Genomic DNA, 22340 nt, shown 5'->3' on the forward strand with positions numbered 1-22340 from the left:
AGTATTTGGCAGGGTGTTCATGGGGACAGTATTTGGCAGGGTGTTCAGAGGAGACATTATTTGGCAGGGAGTTCAGAGAACACAGTATGGACTAATAGTTGTAGGCAGACATTTCACTGAAACAGTTTTGTACAAAGGAGGAAGAGCTGACCTAGAAAGGAAGCACCTGTTGGAGTGAATGGGAAGTATTTGTGAAACAATTGCAGCATCAAGTCAATATTCGAGAATACGGTTTCACCCTGCTATAAGTTGGCGAAAACAAATACAGTGCCTTGGCTGGTATTTTTGGAGCAGGTTTGAGGGTTTGTCTTTCTGGGCCAATTGTGAGTTTGGATCTGAATCTCCCGTTCCATGGTAACCTTTCTCCTGGTTTACACCCTCATCATCATTCATCCTGACTGGGGAGGGACATCGAAGGTCAGCTCAATATTTAACTCCTGCCGAGACCCATTTGGGCCTGTAACACACAACTGTCCCCTCAATCCCTACTGACCCCTCACTAACCTCCATCACCGTCCTGTACCTCAGAAATCCCTCCACTGATGTCCATCTGTTCCCACTGACTCCACCTGACCTGCATCAGCACCTCTGACCCCTGCTGACCCCTACCCACACACATCTCCCTCTCAGCCACAGCCCACCTGGCCATTCAGTAACCATTCCTCCAGCTCTACACCGATCTGCAGAGTCTCACTGTTCTACGCCAACACCCTATACTCCCCCACCATCCCGTCCTACAACTCACACCCACTCAGTGTGAGCTCCATGATGTCCCAGCCTTTGATGTTGATGGTCAGCCTTCACAGGTCTGACCCCAGCTTCACTGGGGCCTCTCCATTAGCCTAGACCCAATCTTACTGGGTGCTCTCCGTGAGCCCTGAAACATTTTCCCATTTTTGCTGCACCTCATAACAGGATCTGCAACTGTCCTGACTAAGACAGAAGATAGTGGATTCTTTGATAATAAGGTGTAGAGCTGGATGAACACAGCAGGCCAAGCAGCATCAGAGGAGCAGGAAGCCTGATGTTTCGGGCCTAGACCCTTCTTCAGTGGATTCTTTGATGGCTCTAGAATTAAATCAGATCCCTGAGGTCAAAGCTGTGTGAATCCACTAGAGTTTTGAAGAATTAACCCCCTGAGTTCATGCCCGTTCCCCCATTCCCATCTCAACATCCACCCCATCCTCAAATCTCCTCCTCCCAATCCACCCTACATCCCCATTCATGCCCACATCCCCAGTCCCAATCCCAACTCCCATTCCCACTCCTAAATCTCCCCAATTTCCAACCACTCCCAGCCCCAGCGCCAAACCCCAGCTCGGCCTTCCCATACCCCATCTATCTCCAGCTCCTCCTCTTGGTTTGGTTCCATTACAGAGGTTGAGAAATTTCCCAAAACCTTGTCTCTGACCCTCAGCCTCTTGCTGTTTGCAGAAAGACTCTCAGTTTTGGATCTTGCTGCTTCTGCCTTGGAACGGGAACTGGTTGTTTTGTTGAGAGCTGAAGGATGGATGAGCAACAGGCATTGTTTTTCTTATTTAACTGAGCGTAAACCACAGCTACACTTCCCGAGACAGAAAGAACAGATCAGGGCAAAAAGCAGGAGAGCCAATGTTCCCCCATACCCCTTCACAACCAGCTCTCTCCCTGGCCCTTGACCCCCACTGCATGGCCCTAGAAATTTTGGATGTGTTGGTGGTCACCTTTTCAGATTCTATAGACCATGGAACATTTCCTATGTTTACCTAAAAATATTAATTGTTTTAATTTAAGAGATTGAAAAAGGGATGGAGAGGGAAAATAGGGAATTATAGACCAGTGAGTCTGACATTGGTAGTGGGAAAATGCTAGAGTCCATTATACAAGATTTAATAGCACCGCACTTGGAAAACAGTGGCAGGATTGGACAGAGACAGCGTGGATTTATGAAAAGGAAATCATTCTTGACAAATTTACTGGAATTCTTTGATGATGTAACCTGTAGAGTTATTGATCCACTGGACATGGATTACTTAGCTTTCTCAGAAGGCGTTTGAAAAGTCCCGCATAAAAGATTATCATGTAAACTTAAAGATTGGGGTGGTGTATTGGCATGGACAGTAAGATGGTTGGCAGACAGGAAACAAAGGGTAGGTATAAATGGGTCATTTTCTAAGAAGCAGTCGGTACACAGGGATCAGTGCAAGGACCCTAGCTATTCATATGGTATATTAATTATTTTGATGAGGGAATGAAATGTAATATTTCCAAATTTGCAGATGATACAAATTTGGGCAGGTGGATGAGCTGTAAGGGTGATGCAGAGATGTTTAGGTGTCATTTCGACAAGTTGAGTGAGTGAGCAAATGCATGGTAAATGCAGCATAATGTTCGTACATATGAAGTTACCAACTTTGGTAGCAAGAACAGGAGGCAGATTGTTATCTAAATGTTGATAGATTGGGAGAGAGGGAGGTGCACTGAGAGCTGGGCATCCTTGTACACCAGTCGCTGAGAGTAAGCATGCAGGTGCAGCAGGCGGTGAAGAAGGCGTATGGACTGTTGACCTTCATTGCGAGAGGATTCGAGTACAGGAGCAAGGATGTCTTGCTACAATTGTATAGGGCCTTGGTGAGACCACACCTGGAATACTATGTGCCGTTTTGGTCTCCTTGTTTGAAGAAGGACATTCTAGCTATGGAGGAATATAACAGAGGTATAAAAGATTGATTCCTGGGATGGCAGGACTGACATATGAAGAGAGCCTTGATTGGTTAGGAATAGATTCACTGCAGCTTAAAAGCATGACGGGAAATCTCATAGAAACTTATAAAAGTCTAACAGAACTACACTGGAAAGATGTTTCTGATGATGGGGAAGTCCAGAACAAGGGGTTCACAGTCGAAGGATACAGGGTTTAGGGCTTTTTGGGATTTTTAGGACTGAGCTGAGGAGAAATGTCTTCACTCAGAGGGTGGGGAGCCTGAGGAATTCTTTGCCATAGAAAGCAGTGAGGCTAAAACATTGAATGTTTTCAAGAAGGAGTTAGATGTAGTTCTTTAGGCTAAAGGGGTCAAAGGTTATGGGGAGAAAGCAGGAACAGGTTATTGAGTTGGATGACCAGCCATGGTCGTATTGAATGGTGGAGCAGGCTTGAAGGGCCGACTGGCCCACTCTTGCTCCTATGTTTCTATTTCCCACGTTCCCCCCCACCTTCCCTTAACCCAACTGCACCGCATCTCCTCTTATTCACTTCTAGAACGTTCTTATCCACGTAGTCATAATCAGACTAGCCCATGCAGTGCTTTATCATCATGCAATGGTCCCTCGGATGACCCCAGGATCTATCCTTGACCCCGTCTCCTGTTTCTCATTTAGACCCTGTCCCTTGGCAGCATCAGCCCACAATGTGCTTGAATACTGACAGCTGCCAGTTCAAGCACCCCACCATCTCTCCTCTTATTTCTCCCACATCCTGTACTGAATCCACAGGAATGGCCCTCCAGTTAAATAGCATGAAGACTGAAGCCGTTGTTTTCCTCGTGGTTTTACCAACTCTGTCCATCTCCCTGACAATGCTCAGGGATGAAGTCAATCAGCTTGCTACACTGGTGCCATGAACTTCCAGCCTCACATTCGTGCAATCTCCAAAATTCTCTATTCCGAGCCATCGCCTAGCCTCTCCCCAGCTAAGCTGACCAGTTGCTGCAGCCTTCATTCACCCGTGTCCCCTTGCCAGCACTTGGACTCATGTCCACATTCCACCATCCACAACCTGAGGTCAACCTGCACAATCCTGTCTTAAATTCACTAGAAGGCAAATGGACTGGCATTTATTTCAAAAGGAATGGAGAATAAAAGCAGGGAAGTGTCGCTAAAACTATACAAGGCACTAGTCAAGGCACAGCTAGAATACTGTGAGCAGTTTTGGGTCCCTTATCTAAGGAAAGATAGACTGGATTTGAAGGCAGTCCACAGAAGGTTCACTTGGCTGAACCTTCACTTGGCTGCTTTGAGGTGTACAAGATCAGTCAGGTGTGTGAGTTTCATTCACTGTTTTATTGTTCTGAGCAGTTCGAAGCCCCAGTCAGCCCCTACACTCACTGACTTACACTGGCTCCCATTCAAACAACACAGCACCTTTAAAACCCTTCTCCTTGTCTTCATCCTGAGTGGCCTGGTCTACTCAGGACTCCACACCCGCAGCAACGTGCTTGCCTTGTAACTGCACTTGGGAACAGAGGCGCAGTTGTAGTATGGCGCACTGACCTCTACATCGCCAAGACCAGACGCCAGCTCTCCGACACCTCCTCCTACCGCCCCCTTGATCATGATCCCACCGCCAAGCACAAAACCATCATCTCCCAAACCATCCACAACCTCATCACTTCAGGTGACCTCCCACTCACAGCCTCCAATCTCATCGTTCCCCAACCCCGCACTGCCCGCTTCTATCTCCTTCCCAAAATCCACAAACCTGAATGCCCTGGTCGACCCATTGTCTCCGCCTGTTCCTGCCCCATCGAACTTATCTCCAACTATCTGGACTCCATTTTCTCCCCCTTGGTCCAGGAACTCCCTACCTACGTCTGTGACACCACCCACGCCCTCCACCTCCTCCAGAACTTCCAATTCCCCGGTCCCCAACACCTCATCTTTACCATGGACGTCCAGTCCCGATACACCTGCATTCCCCATGCAGATGGCCTTAAGGCCCTCCGCTTCTTCCTGTCCCGCAGGCCCGACCAGTCCCCCTCCAGTGACACCCTCATCCGCTTAGCCGAACTCGTCCTCACCCTCAATAACTTCTCTTTCAATTCCTCCCACTTCCTACAGACAAAGGGGGTGGCCATGGGTACCCGCATGGGCCCAAGCTACGCCTGCCTCTTTGTAGATTACGTGGAACAATCCTTCTTCCGTAGCTACACTGGTCCTATCCCCCACCTCTTCCTCCGTTACATCGATGACTGTATCGGCGCCGCCTCATGCTCCCACGAGGACCTCGAACAGTTCATCCACTTCACTAACACCTTCTACCCCAACCTTAAGTTCACCTGGACCATCTCTAATACCTCCCTCTCCTTCCTGGACCTCTCTGTCTCCATCTCTGGCAACCACCTAGAAACCGATATCCATTTCAAGCCCACCGACTCCCACAGCTACCTAGAATACTCCTCCTCCCACCCACCTTCCTGCAAAAATTCTATCCCCTATTCTCAAGTCCTCTGCCTCAGCCGCATCTGCTCCCAGGATGAGGCATTCCACTCCCAAACATCTCACATGTCCTCGTTTTTCAAGGACCGCAACTTCCCCCCCTCAGTGGTTGAAAACGCCCTTGACTGCGTCTCCCGCATTTACCGCAACTCATCCCTCACACCCCCTCCCCGCAATAACAACCAAAACAGAATCCCCCTTGTCCTCACGTACCACCCCACCAACCTCCGGATCCAACGCATCATCCTCCGACACTTCCGCCATCTGCAATCTGACCCCACCACCAAAGACATCTATCCCTCCCCACCCTTATCTGCTTTCCGGAGGGACCACTCTCTCCGTGACTCCCTTGTCCGCTCCACACTCCCCTCCAGCCCCACCACACCCAGCATTTCTCCCTGAAACCGCAGGAAGTGCTACACCTGCCCCTATACCTCCCCCCTCACCCCCATCCCAGGCCCCAAGAAGACTTTCCACATCAAGCAGATGTTCACCTGCACATCTGCTAATGTGGTATACTGCATCCGCTGTACCCGGTGTGGCTTCCTCTACATCGGGGAAACCAAGCGGAGGCTTGGGGACCGCTTTGCGGAACACCTACGCTCGGTTCGCAATAAACAACTGCACCTCCCAGTCGCGAACCATTTCAACTCCCCCTCCCACTTCTTAGACGACATGTCCATCCTGGGCCTCCTGCAGTGCCACAACGATGCCACCCGAAGGTTGCAGGAACAGCATCTCATATTCCGCTTGGGAACACTGCAGCCCAATGGTACCAATGTGGACTTCACAAGCTTCAAAATCTCCCCTCCCCCTACCGCATCCCAAAACCAGCCCAGCTCGTCCCCGCATCCCTAACCTGTTCTTCCTCCCACCTATCCCCTCCTCCCACCTCAAGCCGCACCCCCATCTCCTACCCACTAACCTCATCCCGCCCCCTTGACCTGTCCGTCTTCCCTGGACTGACCTATGTCCTCCCTACCTCCCCACCTACACTCACCTTTACTGGCTCCATCCCCGCCTCTTTGACCTGTCTGTTTCCTCTCCACCTATCTTCTCCTCTATCCATCTTCTATCCGCCTCCCCCTCTCTCCCTATTTATTTCAGAACCCCCTTCCCCTCCCCCATTTCTGAAGAAGGGTCTAGGCCCGAAACGTCAGCTTTCCTGCTCCTATGATGCTGCTTGGCCTGCTGTGTTCATCCAGCTCTACACCTTGTTATCTTAGCTGAGCAACACACTTAGTTTTTTAAAAATTCTTTTGTGGGAGATGGGATCACTGACATTTTATTACCAGTCCCTAGTTGCCCTTTGAGAAGGTGGGGGTGAGCTGCCTTCTTGAACCACTGCAGTCCATGTGCTGTGGGTTGACCCCCAATGCCCTTAGGGAGGGAATTCCAGGATTTTGACCCAGAAGAAATATGAAGAAACAAAGATATATTTCCTGCAGGAACGGTGATATATTTCCAAGTCAGGATGGTGACAGGCTTGGAGGGGAACTTGCAGGGGGGTGGTGTTCTCATGTATCTGCTAAAAGCGCAACAGTGACACCCACATCCCATCACAGCTCAAAGTGAGTAAACACTCACCATGACTGGGCCCCTCACTACCTCTGTACTCCTCGTCCAGTCTCTCAGACATCCCCAATTCCCATCGTCCCACCATTGGCAGCTGTGCCTTTAGCTGCCCAGGTCCTGAGCTCTGGAATACTGCCCTAAATCTTTCCCCTCTCTACCTCATCTACAGCCTTGTACAGTGGCTCAATGTCAAACCTGGTTGGAGAATACTCCTTTTACACATCCCGCAATGTTTCATTCTGTTACTTGATTAATGACATTTGTTCTTGATTAGTAAAGAGATTGAAGGTTACAGGGAGAAGGTAGGAGAATGGGGCTGACAAATATATCACCCAAACGTATCCAACAAATGGAGCAGACTTAATGGGCTGCATGGCCTGTATCTTATGGTCTGATGGTTACAGTGCCATTTACAAATAAGTTGGTGCTCAGAGAGAGAAAGAAAAGACAGAGGGGAGCAGTATGAAGCTTCCATGAAAATCTCTTGCAGCAATTTGTTGCCTGTAGGAGACAGACTCCAGAGTTTCAATTGTTCATTTTCTGAGCAAGCCCGGTGTTGGAAGATTGTAGTTACAAAAACCTGCAGCAAGTTTCATTCGTGTCTGAGCCTCAATCCCAACAATTCCCAGGTTATCCCGAGAAAGTTCAGGAGGGATTCTCGGAATTGGGGGAGTGTTGGGGAATTAGTGCTAATGATCTGACAATATAACTGATCAATATATGTAGGATATCCCTTCACAGTAACAGCAAAGCTGACTGAACATCACCCTGCCATACATTGGGGAGGGGGAGAGAAAGCCAGGGATGGGGGAATGGGGGAAAGGGAAGGGGGGGGGAATGATGGAGTGGGAAAAGAGAGGGAGAGGGAAATAGGGGGAGAGGGAGAAAGACAGAGAGAGGGGGGAATAGGGGGAGAGGGAGAAAGACAGAGAGAGGGGGGAATAGGGGGAGAGGGAGAACAAGATGGGATGGAATGGAAAATGGGAGAGAGAGAGGGAGGGAGAGAGGAGGAATAGGGGACAAGGAGAAAGAATGGGAGGGAAGGGGAGAGAAAGAGAGAAGGGTCAGAGAGAGAGAGATAGACAGAGAAAGAAAGAGTAGGAGAAAGGAAGAGAGGGAGAAAGAGAAAAGGCAGAGGGGGTAAAGAGATTTAGAAGGAGGGAGCAAGGGAGTGAGGCACAGAGACTGTAGCTGGGAAAAGGAGGGAAGGTGGGGACTGCAGGCTTCCGCATTGAAGAGACACGGAACCTGTCCAGCCGCATTCCTCCTGCTGGTGAGAACAAGCAGTGGGGAATAGGGAGAGAGAGGGAGATGGATGGAGATAGGGAGGGAGAGAGAGGCAGGGAGGGAGAGAGAGGGGGAAGGAGGGAGAGACAGAGGGAGAGGGAGAGAGGGGGAGTTGGAGAGAGAGAGAGAAAGAGAGGGACCTGGAGAGAGAGAGGGAGACAGATAGAGAGTGAGAGAGACAGAAAGAGAGACAGACAGAGAGGGGGATGGATAAGGAGAGACAGTGAGAGACTGATTAAGTGAGAGAGAGAAAGTGAGAGAATATGTGGTGGGGAGAGAGAAAGAAAGAGAAAAGGGGAGAGAGAGAGAGAGAGAAAGCAGAGTGAGTCCTGTTATTCCTGATCTGACAGGGAATACAGGAGCAGGGTTATTGCAGGACAGAGTGATGTACAAATATAAGCATAAGTTTGACTTTGAGAACCAGAGGGGTTGTCACTGGGGCTGGCCGGGGGGGTGGGTGCGGGGGCAGTGTCTCCCCCACGCACCCCTCCCCAGCCCGCAGTGAGGAGCTCCACCCTGGCCCTGTGGCTCTCTGCCATGGTCTCTGCGGACCCCGGGATGCTGCTACCCCAGAGGATATACCTCCAGCTTGGCCTGGAAAGCCAAGGGCAGACAGTGGCCTGTCATGCTCAATGGGTAAGTCATCTTGGTTTGCAGGGCCGAGGAGCAATTCCCATGCCACACCCCTCCCCACCCAGCCCCTCCACCCCACTGAGGGAGCTCCTGTCCCTGTTACAGGCAGTGTAGCCTGTCCCCTGTGGGAGCTCCCGGCCCTGTTACAGGCGGTGTAGCCTGTCCCCTGTGGGAGCTTCCGTCCCTGTTACAGGCAGTGTAGCCTGCCCCCTGTGGGAGCTCCTGGCCCTGTTACAGGCAATGCAGCCTGTCCCCTGTGGGAGCTCCCGTCTCTGTTACAGGCGGTGTAGCCTGTCCCCTGTGGGAGCTCCCGTCCCTGTTTCAGGTGGTTTCGCCTGTCCCCTGTGGGAGCTCCCGGCCCTATTACAGGCGGTGTAGCCTGCCCCCTGTGGGAGCTCCCGGTCCTGTTACAAGCGGTGTAGCCTGTCCCCTATGGGAGCTCCCGGCCCTATTACAGGCGGTGTAGCTTGTCCCCTGTGAGAGCTCCTGGCCCTGTTACAGGCGGTGTAGCCTGTACCCTGTGGGAACTCCCATTCCTGTTACAGGCGATGCTGCCTGTCCCCTGTGGGAGCTCCCGTCCCTGTTACAGGCAATGCAGCCTGTCCCCTGTGAGAGCACCGGGCCCTGTTACAGGCAATGCAGCCTGTCCCCTGTGGGAGCTCCTGCCCCTGTTACAGGCGGTGTCGCCTGTCCCCTGTGGGAGCTCCTGCCCCTGTTACAGGCGATGCAGCCTGTCCCCTGTGGGAGCTCCTGCCCCTGTTACAGGCAATGCAGCCTGTCCCCTGTGGGAGCTCCTGTCCCTGTTACAGGCGGTGTCGCCTGTCCCCTGTGGGAGCTCCTGCCCCTGTTACAGGCGATGTAGCCTGTCCCCTGTGGGAGCTCCTGCCCCTGTTACAGGCGATGTAGCCTGTCCCCTGTGGGAACATGTATCGCTCTCATCCCTCCATCCTGTCAACGAAAAATTGTTTCTGGTGATTGATCTGAAACATTCCCCCTGGTTCCCCCCAAACCCCACACCATCCCAGTCCCGGTGAGAGTTTGCAGCAGTTTCTGACTGTATTACAAAATCGAGCCTTTGCAGGATTGTGCTGAGGTATTTTTGAAATGAAAGGGGCTGCCAGAAGTCTTTGTTTTCCCCAAACCGCCAGGGGTTGTAGGTGTCCCTGGCTGGGTCAGTGTTTACTGTCCCATCCCTAACTGCGTTTTGAACCGAATGGGTTTGCTTGAGCCCCTCAGCTTCCCGGGAGCACAGGCAGAACAGAGTGCAGTCTGAATACAATAAGGGAAGGCACTTAGGACCCTGTACTGATTCAGCGAGCTGCTCTGGCCAATGGAAACTGAGGGGGGCAGAGTTTAGTGTTGATTAGAATGTGAAAGGAGGTTTGAACCTGCCTGAGTCACACAGACTGAGAGAGCCAACGTGTCGTGTCAGAGAGAGAGAGAGGCTCGGACACCTTCCCAACACGGTCTGGGGAACTGGGAGGCAGAAGGGAGTGAGGTGCAGCCTCCAGCCGAGTTTGGAAATACTGTGAGCTCATTGCACACCCTGGACCGAGAGGAGAGGGACCGCAGCAATCTACAGACCCTGAATGAGCAGCAAGAAACCATGGCGACCAAGGTGTGCATCTCTCTGAGAGGAGTGCAATATTGCTTTAAAGAGTGAGTACCTGCCCATCCCTGCACCTCCTCAACCCTGCTCCGTCAAATCACCTTCCTCAAAACTTCGGCTTGAAACCTGGAGAGTTCGTACCTTCCCGAGGGTACCACCCCATCCATTGTGGGATTGTGTTAGACTCTGGCAGCACCGTCAAACAGGAGCTGGAATTTCCGAACAGTTTGTTCCCACGCCAGGGGAACTGGGACTGGATGTTGAAGAGGGAAGGTTGTGTTGGGCGAGACTGAGTGGTTTTTATTGACTGGTTTGGACACTGCAGACAGAGGGTGCACCTCTGACCATGAGTCTGCTCAATGACAGCGACAATGTCAACAGCAGCACGATTCTCAAAAGCTCCAAGTTCCCGGTCATCCCCACAGTCATGTTTGTCTTCGGGGTGGTAGGGAATCTGATTGCCATTGTGGTCCTCTGTAAATCTCGGAAGGAACAGAAGGAGACTACCTTCTACACCCTGGTGTGTGGGTTGGCAGTGACTGATCTGCTGGGGACCTGCCTGGTCAGCCCCATCACTATCATCACCTACATCAACGGGAACTGGCCAGGGGACAGTGCACTCTGTGAGTACGACTCCTTTGTCCTTCTCTTTTTTGGGACATCCGGCCTCAGCATCATCTGCGCCATGTCCATCGAGAGGTACCTAGCCATTAACCATGCTTACTTCTACAACCACTTTGTGGACAAGAAGCTGGCAGGTGTCACACTCTTTGCTATCTACCTGGCCAACACCCTCTTCTGTGCCCTGCCCAACTTTGGCCTGGGTAAGACCGTGCAGCAGTTCCCCAACACCTGGTGCTTCATTGACTGGCAGACGGAGGAACCCCTGCACGCTGTCTACTCCTACATGTATGCTGGCTTCAGCTCTTTCCTCATCCTGGTCACTGTCATCTGTAACGTGCTGGTGTGTGTCGCTCTGATCCACATGCACCGCCAGTTCATGCGACGGACCTCATTGGGCCATGACCTGCGGCTCAGGGAACTGCGACGTCGCAGGAGTTTCCGCCGCATGGCCGGCGCCGAGATCCAGATGGTCATCCTGCTGATCGCCACATCGGCCGTGGTGCTGGTCTGCTCTATCCCGCTGGTGGTAAGTGGTGGTGGAGGTGCCAGTAATGTCGCTGGCTCAGTCATCCAGAAACCCAGACCAGTCTCCTGGGGGACAAGGGTACAAATCCTATCGCAAATCAATAAAAATCTGGAATTAGTACAGAATTAGCCTAATGACTGTGCATGGTGGATTTGTTGTAAAAGCCCACCTGGTTCACTAATGCCCTGTAGGGAAGGAAACTGCCATCCTTGCCCAGTCTAGCCTACATGTGACTCCAGACCCACCGCAATGACTCTGAACTGCCCGCTGAAATGGCCTGGGTGAGGCACTCAGTTCAGGGGCAATCAGGAAGGGTAATAAATGTGAGCCCAGACAGTGATGCCCATATCCCATGAACAGATATAAAACAAATTCCATGTCAGTTCCCAGCAGGCCATTCATCCCATCCACTCTAGCCTGCCCTGTCCCGTCCCCCTGTCATCTCCTTCAGCTATCCGTCTCGGGACACTCTTCCCAGCCCTGTCTCTCCCTGGCACATTCTGTTACTCCCCTGCACCACTGCCCACGGAGTAAATTCCACCCACCCGCCTACTCTCCCTCCACAACTCTCTGTTCTCCTGTTTATTAGTGACTCATTCACATTGATAACCTTCTAGTCCTGCTCTCCCCGCTGTAAGTGGAAATGTCTTCTCTATATCTGGTCTATCAGAGCCATCCTGCAATCTCGATAGCTTTATCAGATGTGAGCTCTCATGAGACAGTTTTGAGATTTGTACCCATGACATGTTCAGAGGTGTAACAGTTTCCCCTGATGTCTTAAGTCTCCATTGCGGAAACAGCAGTAAATTACATTGCTCGTGACTTCTTGCTGTGGTCAGACAGTGTGACTTTGATTAGCACAGAGTCATGGTATGGAAAGAAACCATTCCGTTTGTCTAGTGCATTCTCGCTCTCTGGTCTGTCTCATCTCCACCGACCCCAGCTCTCACACTGTCCCTCATATATTTTATGTTTATCAGGTACAATCTGTTTTCTGACAGAGTGGACAATGCACTGTCAGCGTGGTGCCCACACACTGATAAAGGGCTATCAGATAATCACAGCACCCCAGAGACCAGTGCTGAATGAATTATCTATATACTCCCACACCCAGACCCCGTCCCTGCTCTTTCCCTGACAGCCCTGCAAATGGTCCCCTTCAAACATTTATTCAGTTCCTGTTTTTGACTGTCCCTGGTGAATCCGCTCCCACTGTCAGATCACTGTCTCCAATCGCAGTTCACATTGTCTCTACCTGTTGCTGATTGTTTTAAAATCAAACTCCCTAGTGAATATGTCAGCTAAATGATAAAAATAGGACATTCAGCCCATTGAAGAGATTCTGAGCAAGAGGAAGAGAATGTGTGTATCTATGTGAGCATGTGTTTGCATATCTTAGTGTGTGTTTATGAGAGGTGTGTGTGCGTGTATGTCTGTGTGCGTGTGCCTCTGTGTGTTTATGTGAAACTGTCTGCATGTGTATGAGTGTGAGTGAGACTGTGTGTGAGACTGCGTATAAGACAGTGTGATTATGTGTCTGTGTGTCTCTGAGAGTGACTGACTGTATGAGTGAGCGTAAATGTCTGATTTTTGTGTCTGAGTGTTTGTGAACATGTGTCTCTGAGTGAGTGAGTGTGTATGGGTGAGCGTGTGATTGTCTGAGTGTATATTTGTGTCTGTGAGTGTGTGTGAACATGTGTCTCTGAGTGAGTCAGTGTGTATGAGTGAGCGTGTGATTGTGGCTATGAGTGAGTGTGTAAGAATTAGTGTGTGGATGTGCGTGTATGAGTGAGTGTGTCTTCGAGCGAGTGTATGTGCGTGCAGAGAACGCTGGGTGTGTTGCAGGCTTGCTGTGTAGACCGTTACTGAGGGGGACACAGTTCAGACACAGTCACCACAGTGTTCTCTTTCTGACCAGAAATCTGCTCTCGATTCCCACAGCAGTAGCTCCTGCTCGACCGGGTGTAACCTGGGTTCATCAGAGTGACAGCTGGGAATCAAGGGGTTAACCTGCTGAGGACAGGACACAGATATTTTCTAATCAACCTGCTCAGTGATGCTGTGACACACCTCTGGAACAGGTGGGACTTAATCTCAGGCCTCCTGGCCCAGAGGTAGAGACACTTCCCGTGCGCTCCAGGAGCTGTAAAGAGCAGGTTGTAACCTGCACCGGATTAGTCCCTCCATTACAGACAGCCCAGGAGCGACTGGAATAATTGAAAGATTGCATTGGGTGGATCGAGAGGAAATATTTCTCTGGAATGGACTGGGGAACCAAGGGGGAGTCGAGGGGCAGGGGGAGTCGAGGGACAGGGACGGGCTCGGGGAGTCGAGGGGCAGGGAGTTTGATGGGGAGAGGGCTGCGGTAGTGCTGCAAAGCTACATGAAGTGTCAGCAGGGAGGAGGCCCCCAGCAATGACCTGACCAGAAGCCCCATAGATCCAGCACGTGGTCGGGGGCAACAGTACCACCCTCCCCCTCCCCACCCCAAAACTCCCCACCACCACACCCAGTAAAAGGGCAGGAGGTTGGGAGAGGATCACGTCAGGAAGGGGAGATTATTGAGTGGTCATCATTGGTGGGGCCGGTTGGGAGGTATCGTTTGTGTGCAGTGGGGGTGGGAGGCAGGGGTGGGGGTGGGGATGGGGGAGGGTCTGTGGGACATCGCCCATCATCCTGGGAACCTGTGGACAGATTGGGGGGGGTGTGGTTTAGGATATTTTACCACCCACCCCATTGACATTTTCGGGGCAGGGAGAGGTTCTGAATGGTTCCAGGCCGATGTCAGGAAACAGAGTGCAGCCAATCTGGAACGTTCTCCCAGAGGTGGCTGAGGCTAGGGCTACAGGGAGGTGGTCAGGGCGATTGTGGAGATTGCGGTTGGGTAACGTTTTGGGACAAGGAGAGAGACCAAGATCCAGCTGAATCATACAGTGTGGCAGGACTGAGAGGCCGAAAGGCCACTGCGTGTACCTGGGCTCCAGGATCCATCGGGATTGGGTCATACCTTCCCCGGTGTTGGTCTGTGGGATAACAGTCCCTCCCTGACCTGTCCGGGTGGGAAAGGTCACATAAATGGGGCATTCCCACCTGTCGACTGAAAGCTGTCTCCAGGGAGTGAACAGGACAGTCTGGGGAGTGTCTGGGGAGTGGCGAGCGTGTCTGGGGAGCTGCGAGCGTGTCTGGGGAGCGGCGAGCGTGTCTGGGGAGCGGCGAGCGTGTCTGGGGAGCGGGGAACGTGTCTGGGGAGCGGCAAGCGTGTCTGGGGAGCGGGGAGCGTGTCTGGGGAGCGGGGAGCGTGTCTGGGGAGTGGGGGCTGTGTTTGGGAGTGGGGAGCGTGTCTGGGGAGTGGCGAGCGTGTCTGGGGAGTGGCGAGTGTGTCTGGGGAGCATGTCTGGGGAGTGGCGAGCGTGTCTGGGGAGTGGGGAGCGTGTCTGGGGAGTGTGTTTGGGAGTGGAGAGTGTGTCTGGGGAGTGTGTTTGGGAGTGGGGAGTGTGTCTGGGGAGTGTGTCGTGTGTCTGGGGAGTGTGTCTGGGAGTGGGGAGGGTGTCTGGGGAGTGTGTCTGGGGAGTGGGGGCTGTGTCTGGGGAGTGGGGGCTGTGTCTGGGGAGTGGGGGGCTGTGTCTGGGGAGTGGGGAGTGTGTTTGGGAGTGGGGGATGTGTAGGAGGTAGACGAGGGAATCCTCGTCAAGATTCAGGGCAACGCCTGACAATTCTTCACTGCCAGGCATGTTGCCACAATCCGTGAGGGCAATGAGTTGTACCCGGATTCACATCCTGAAGGTCACAATTTGTAGGATATTTCCCACCTTGCCACACGTGACCAAATATTTGGGAGATCTTTTGCACTGATGTGCTCGGCTCTTCTGATGTTGAGGATGAGCCTCCTCCTTCAGTGAGTTAGTTAAGTGCCCACCACTGTTCACAGGCAAATATGACACGATTGTAGGGGAATCTCGGAAGTTGGACATAGGGAATAGTGGGAATAGATATTTGGCCATTCATGTCTGCTTCACTGTACAATAAGATTGTGACAGATCTGAACACACCTTAATCTGCACCTGAAACCCTTGTCAATAAAACCTGGCTTTGAATATATTCAGTGAGTGGACCTGCATTGCTGTCTGGGGGAGAGACTTCCATAAAACTCACAACCCTCAGAGAGGAATTCCCACATTTCATCTTTATATTTTTATTTGTTTGTAAACTGTGCCTCCTAATTCTAAGTTTTCTCCTAAGAGGAAACATCCTCTCAGCATCTACTCTGTAAAACTTTCTCAGAATTGTAATATGTTTCAATTCGATCACCTCTGAAATCCAAGAAGGGGTGAACCTGCTCATCCTTTCCTCATTAGACAAACCCCATCAATTCCAGGAATCAGCCTAATGAGCCTTCTCTGTCAGTATACCCCTCAAATAAGAAATCCAAAGCTGTATGTCATAATGAGTACAGTCTCATCAACGTCCTATACAAGATGCAAGACTTCTATAATTTTATACTTAATCCCTCTTTTGATAAAGACCAACATTCCATTTGCCCTCCTAATTACTTCCTGTAACTACATGCTAAAGTTCTCTGATACTTGTACGAAGACACCCAGATCCCTTTGTACTGCAGAGTTCTGCAATCTATCTCCCATTTAATTAATAATGTGCTTTTCTATTTTACTCAGTACCTCATGTTTCCTCACCTTATACCCCAGTCATTAAACATCTGCTCACTCACTCAACCTCTCAGAACCCCTTAGCAGACTCTTTATGTCCTCTTCACAGCTTGTGCTCCTACCTAGCTTTCTGTTATTAACAAATGTTGCTACAAAATACACTCAGTCCAGGTCTCCATGTCATGCTTCTGGATTGTAAATAGCTGTGGCCCCAGCACTGAGCCTCGTGGCTCTGCACTAGTTACAGCGTACCAACCTGAACATTTATCCAAACTCCCTAATTCATATTTGGTTAAGAAATGGTGAGACCAGGCCAAGGAGGAATTTGAAAACAAGGATTAGAATTCTCAAGTCAAGATATTACTTGACTGGGGGCCAATGTTGGCACAGGAGTTTGAGGGTATTGCAACTTGTTGCAATTTAAGATATGGGCAGTCAGGTTTTGATTGACCCAGAGTGAATGGAAAGGTGGAATGTGGGAGAATAGCTGGGAGAGGTTAGGAATACTTGAGTCGAGAGGTTACAAAGGCAGCACTGAGAGTTTCAGCAGCAGATCAGCTGAACAGGAATGGAGTCAGGTGACAATCCAGAGATGGGAAAAGACTGTATTAGTGATAGCACAAAATTGCAGTTTGGGAGCTTATCTCCGGGTTAAATGTGACACTAAGGTTGTGAATAGACTGTCATAAACTCCAACTGTTGTCAAGGACAGGAATGGAGTCAGTGCTGAACAAGCAAATTCCTTCTAATATTTAATTGGAAGGAAACTCTGCCTCTCTTGCCTGTACATGGTTTTCCAAAGGAATTATGTGGTGGTCACTGTTACAATTACAGTATCAGAGGATTATTTCACGATGATCAGATCAGCCCCTTGAATCTATTTTGCTTTCAGTTTGAGGATTGAAGGATCTGAAGTCTAGCCTCTCCTTTGCCTGCACATTCCTTGATAATGAACAAACATTGATCTCATTTTTCAAATCTCCGCAGCTTTGTGGAGGAGGAGTGAGTCCTGAATGTCCACTCCTTATTTGCAAACTTACTTCCATGGTGAAGCTGATTCCCCACCTTGCAGCTGACAGTTTATTTCCCCTTGTTGAATCCTTTCAACAGCCTGGTGTTCCCTGCCGTTGAAAGCAGGTTTTGAAAGGTTAAGACCTGGTATCCTTTGGATTCTCTGCAGTCTGAGCTTCCCCTATCACAGGATCTTCAATCGCCCTGCAAGCCCAGCTCTGTGATGAGCCTGGGATCAGTCAAAGCCCATTTAAACAGCCCATTTAAACAGCCCATTGTCCCAGCCGTGGAAGGTGGGGTAACATTGCCACCTTGTGTCTCTAACCTGGTACTGATCAGAGTCGCATTTACACCCTATTCACTCTTGTGGCTTTTGTTTCGCCTATCCTGACATCTGTCTCTCTCTCTCTCTCTCTCTCTCGAAGGTGAGGGTGTTTATTAACCAGCTGTACCGACCTGCTGTTACAAAGGACAACTCTAATCCTGATCTAATGGCGATTCGCATTGCATCAGTGAACCCCATCCTTGATCCATGGATCTATATCTTGCTCCGTAAAACTGTCCTCACCAAACTACTGGAAAAGATCAAGTGTCTATTCTGTAAGCTGGGTGGGCGAACCCCTCACACCAACAGCAGCTTCCAGCAACTGGGCCCTCGCCGTTCCTCAGCTACTTCCAGCCAATCTCCCTCCTTCATCTCCAAAGACTTGGTGAACGACAACACCTCACAAACTCTGCTCTATCACTTTGAGTTGACCGATGTGCTGCCGGGGTCCCTGGGAACGCGATCGAGTCTGAAGCAAGCAGCGTCCCAGCCTGAGATGCAGCAGGACAGTGGGGTCCTGCAGGGAGGGAGTCCCACACAGGAGAAGACATTAGTGGCCAGCACGGACACTGACAGCTCCTTTACCTTCACAAACGAGCAAACAGGAGTGGCTGAGAAATGTATATAAAACTGTGGCAGCGGTGCAGAAGGAACAACAACCAGGAGAATTTGTACACATTGGACCCAGGGGAATGGTATAAGCTGAACTGTACACAGCCCTGGAGAGTCTATTATCTAAACTGTATATTATTCAGAGGAATATGGACTGAAGTGTATGTGACCCAGAAGCATCTCAACTGAACTTCACACTTCCCCGGGGGTGGGGAGTGGCTGGTCTGAACTATACATTACCTGGGACATTAGTTTAGACAGAGCTGTGTGTCCATGGCTGTGTGTGCTACAGCTCACACTGGGGCCCAGTAAATATTGTGTTTGTGAGTTAGAGTTATCAGTAAGATGTGTGCTCCATTCTTCTCTGTGAGAAGATGACAGTGTAACCCGTGATGTGGTTTGTTTGTGTAACTGTGATGCTATTTCATTGAATTTATCAAATACAATTCCAACATCTTTCATTTGAGATTATTTGACAAAATGTCATTTCATGATTAGGAATTGAAGAATTAAAACCACAAATTCCGCTGAGAGGGACAGGACTGTACCCATCAAATACACCCAGGACAGGGACAGCACAGGTCCAGATACAGAGTAAAGCTTCCTCTACACTGTCCCCATCAAACAGTCCCAGGACAGGGACAGCACAGGGTTAGATACAGAGTAAAGCTCTCTCTACACTGTCCCCCATCAAACACTGCCAGGACAGGGACAGCACGGGGTTAGATACAGAGTAAAGCTCCCTCTACGCTGTCCCCCATCAAACACTCTCAGGAATAGGGACAGCACGGGGTTAGATACAGAGTAAAACTCCCTCTACACTGTCCCCCATCAAACACTCCCAGGGATAGGGACAGCACAGGGTTAGATACAAAATAAAGCTCCCTCTACACTGTCCCCCCCATCAAACACTCCAAAGTCAGGACACTTACCTTGATACGAAATAAGAGGTCCAACTTAAGGGAGTTGTGGCAGAGTGGGACCAACACTGGACGAATAATCGAGAATGTGAGGGGTGGGTGGGTGGGGGTGGGGGTGGCGGTGGCGGGTGGTGGGTGGTGGTGGTGGCGGTGGTGGGGGTGGTGGGTGGTGGCGGTGGTGGGTGGTGGGGGTGCCGTCCCACCATGGTGGAAGGTGACATTTGAATTCAATGAACAGTTAGTCCAACAGAGACCATGTAACCTCTGTCACACACCCCACCCACATCCCCCCACCCCCCACCCCCAACCCCCAACACCCAACCACCACCCCCACCCCCAACCCCGGTTCCCAGCTGTCCTTTTGGGGAAGGAATCTGGCATACCTGGTCTCACCTACAGAACAATGTGGTTGATTCAGTTAGTGATAGGCCCCCAAATGCTGCCTTAGACGGCCACTTCCACAGGACGAACACAAAGAAAACTCCCATTACATTGGTTGATGAGATTGTGCTGTGTGAGCCCCAGACCCAGCACCTGCCACACTCACTCCTGAGGGAAGAAAATTAAACAGAAATAAATTCAACATCAAGAATGCAGAGGAGATCGTAAAACAGGCCACTGCCAGGTCTAAGGACAGGTTATCAAAATAACTGGCACAGCCAGGAACGCCCACGTCCCACAAATGAATAACAAAGGTCTGAGCTAATGACAGAGGGGGGCAGAGTGTACATGGGGCTGTGGGAGGGGGATTAAATGGGGAGTAGGGTCAGTGATGTGGGGGGAGTGTACACGGGGCTGTGGGAGGGGGATTAAATGGGCGGATAGGGTCAGTGATGGGGGGCAGAGTGTACACGGGGCTGGGGGAGGGGGATTAAATGGGGGGTAGGGTCAGTGATGGGGGGAGAGTGTACATGGGGCTGTGGGAGGGGGATTAAATGGGTGGGGGATTAAATGGGTGGGATAGGGTCAGTAATCGAATATGGTCTGCTCTGAGGCATTCAATTCTTTCTCGTTCTATATTAGGGTTGAAGAAAAAGGAAGGTAAAAAGACTCGACAATAATTCACTCAGTGAATAATAACACAAACATTTATTCTGGATGTACTGTACAGTACAGTCAGATTGTGTAGATCATCCATTATCACTAAATATGAGACACTGTTCCAGGGGATCCGACGACTAACTGGAGAGTGTGAGCAGTGGGTCTGGAGGTCATATGTCCACTCAGAGTTGATCATTGTGGGCCAGGTTAATGTGTAGACAGAGAACGGGGGAAAAGCATTTATCACAAAACCCAAACCAGAAAGCTGACAGAGCAGGGCCAAGCTTTCAATCTCAGAAGGACATCACCACAAGGTATTAGTACCCTGCAGGATCACCACCAAGGGATCACAATCTTGGGAGATCCCCTCCCCAGTGACAGTCAGGAACTGGGGAGATCACCCCAAGCGTTAGTCAATAACTGGGGAGAATCCCATCAGAGATGAATATTGTGGGTTTAACAGGGAAAATACAAACTTGAATCATTGCAAATGTTACCATTTTAAAGAGGCTGGACCACACCTTCCACCTCTCCAGTTGGAGCAGTCTGTACCCATCAGATACAGAGCAAGGGGAGACTGGTTAATCTGCACACCATTCGCAGTGGTACGGGTAAGGAGGATCACATAGAAACCTGGCCCCACTGACACCAATAGGGGACAGATGTCTTTACACAGACCAAGGGCAGGGCAGCAAACATTGAGAATTCACAGACTGTGAAACAGAGATTGGGACAGACACATGCTGAAGCTGACACTATCGTGCCTGGATGAAGTTCCCATCTCTCAGTCTCGGTTGACTGCCTGTCTCAGTCACAGTCTCCGTGCCCTGTGTTGCTGTAATGAAGATGCTGGTCCTTGTCACAGCTGGATGTCTGTCCCTCTCCGCAATAGCTGCACATGCCTCGACGAGTTCATCACTCTCAAAGTCGTAGTCCGGCAGGTGCCTGGACGGTTCCCTCCTCCAAGCACCTCTCTGTGTGGGCACAGACTCAGCAAGCTGTTGTTGCCTCTGCCATAGCTCAAGTGCCCAAGCCAGGTCATCCTTCCATAGCGAGCTCTCAACTGGGTACAGATGCAGCGCTCTCTGGAAACTTTTTAAACCCTGTTAAATAAGAGGATGAGCTAGAATAACAAGAGCAAACACTGGCAACTTCTTGAACCACAAAGTGATCACCACTGCACAACACACTGCAACTGCAGGTATCACTGCACAAAATCGAGAACTGCATAACATGAGAACAAACAGCCAGGAGCAGGAGTGGGCCATTCAGACCCTCAGGCTGTTATTCCATTTAATACAATCATGGCTGATCTCATTATGGTCTCAACTCTACTTTCCGGCCCACTTTCCATAGCCCTTCAAATCATTTTTTTATTTATTTGTGGGATGTGGGTGTCACTGGCTGGGCCCAGTATTTCTTGCCCGTCCCTAGTTGCCCCTTGAGAAGGTGGGAGTGAGCTGCCTTCTTGAACCGCTGCAGTCCATGTGCTATGGGTTGACCCACAATGCCCTTGGTGGGGGAGGTGGTGAAATTCCAGGATTTTGACCCAGCGACAGTGAAGGAACGGCGATATATTTCCAAGTCAGGATGGTGAGTGGCTTGGGGGGACCTTGCAGGGGGTGGTGTTCCCATGTATCTGCTGCCCTTGGCCTTCTAGATGAAAGTGGTCATGGGTTTGAAAGGTGCTGCCTGAGGATCTTTGGTGAATTTCTGCAGTGCATCTTGTAGATAGTACACACTGCTGCTACTGAGCGTTGGTGGTGGAGGGAGTGGATACTTGCGGACAGAGTCATAGAGTCCTACAGCAGGGAGACAGGCCCTTTGGCCCACGCTGGTCCGTGCTGACCAAAATGTCCATCCACACTAACCCCATTTCCCTGCACTTGGCCCATATCCTTCTAAACCTTTCCTATCCATGTATTTGTCCAAAAACCTTTTAAATGTTGTTAATGTACCCACCTCAACCACTCCCACTTGCAGCTCATTCCATATGTGTACCAACCTCTGTGTAAAAGTTACCCCTCAGGTTCCCATTTATTCTTTCCCCTCTTACCTTAAACTGATGCCCTCTATTCCTCGATTTCCCAACCCTGGGAAAAAGACTAAGTGCATTCACTCTATCCATGCCTCTCATGATTTTATACACTTCTTACCTCGCGTGACTCCATTTTTGGAGTAAGTGAGGTAAAATATTTGGGCGGTTGCTTTACCCGAAACACTACCGGTAGTGTCTCCCACCCATCCTCCTCCTCTAACCAAAAAAAAAAGGTTCTGAGCGCTGATTGGGTAAGGCTACTAGTTTTTTTTTATTTGTCTG

General features: G+C 50.5%; 3 protein-coding genes across 3 annotated transcripts in view; 2 read left to right on the forward strand and 1 right to left on the reverse strand.

The window, feature by feature from the left end:
* Positions 1–9154, forward strand: part of LOC125482192 (complement component C8 alpha chain-like) — a 78758-nt gene extending 69604 nt beyond the window's left edge. The window contains exon 4 of the mRNA XM_048594205.1: positions 8970–9154. Within this exon, the coding sequence (XP_048450162.1) occupies positions 8970–9154 (185 nt within the window). The remainder of the gene's footprint in view (positions 1–8969) is intronic.
* An 891-nt stretch (positions 9155–10045) lies between these two features.
* LOC109911777 (prostaglandin E2 receptor EP4 subtype) lies at positions 10046–18525 on the forward strand. The gene is made up of 2 exons (XM_020511158.2): positions 10046–11447; positions 17548–18525. Exons 1-2 carry the CDS (start codon positions 10644–10646, stop codon positions 18073–18075), a joined length of 1332 nt encoding a protein of 443 aa, XP_020366747.2. The 5' UTR covers positions 10046–10643; the 3' UTR covers positions 18076–18525.
* A 1519-nt stretch (positions 18526–20044) lies between these two features.
* The window catches only part of ttc33 (tetratricopeptide repeat domain 33), a 91920-nt gene continuing 89624 nt past the window's right edge, over positions 20045–22340 (reverse strand). The window contains exon 3 of the mRNA XM_048594796.1: positions 20045–21123. Coding sequence (XP_048450753.1) covers positions 20776–21123 — 348 coding nt within the window. The 3' untranslated portion in view covers positions 20045–20775. The remainder of the gene's footprint in view (positions 21124–22340) is intronic.

This window comes from Rhincodon typus, chromosome 3, assembly GCF_021869965.1.
Source record: "Rhincodon typus isolate 14 chromosome 3, sRhiTyp1.1, whole genome shotgun sequence".
Taxonomy (NCBI): Eukaryota; Metazoa; Chordata; class Chondrichthyes; order Orectolobiformes; family Rhincodontidae; genus Rhincodon; species Rhincodon typus.

What these genes read in the sequence shown, in the direction of transcription:
- LOC109911777 (XM_020511158.2), top strand. Translation starts at nt 10,644, where the DNA reads ATGAGTCTGCTCAATGACAGCGACAATGTCAACAGCAGCACGATTCTC. An exon ending in TCTGCTCTATCCCGCTGGTG is followed by an intron (nt 11,448 to 17,547) that starts GTAAGTGGTGGT and finishes TCTCTCTCGAAG; the next exon opens with GTGAGGGTGTTTATTAACCA.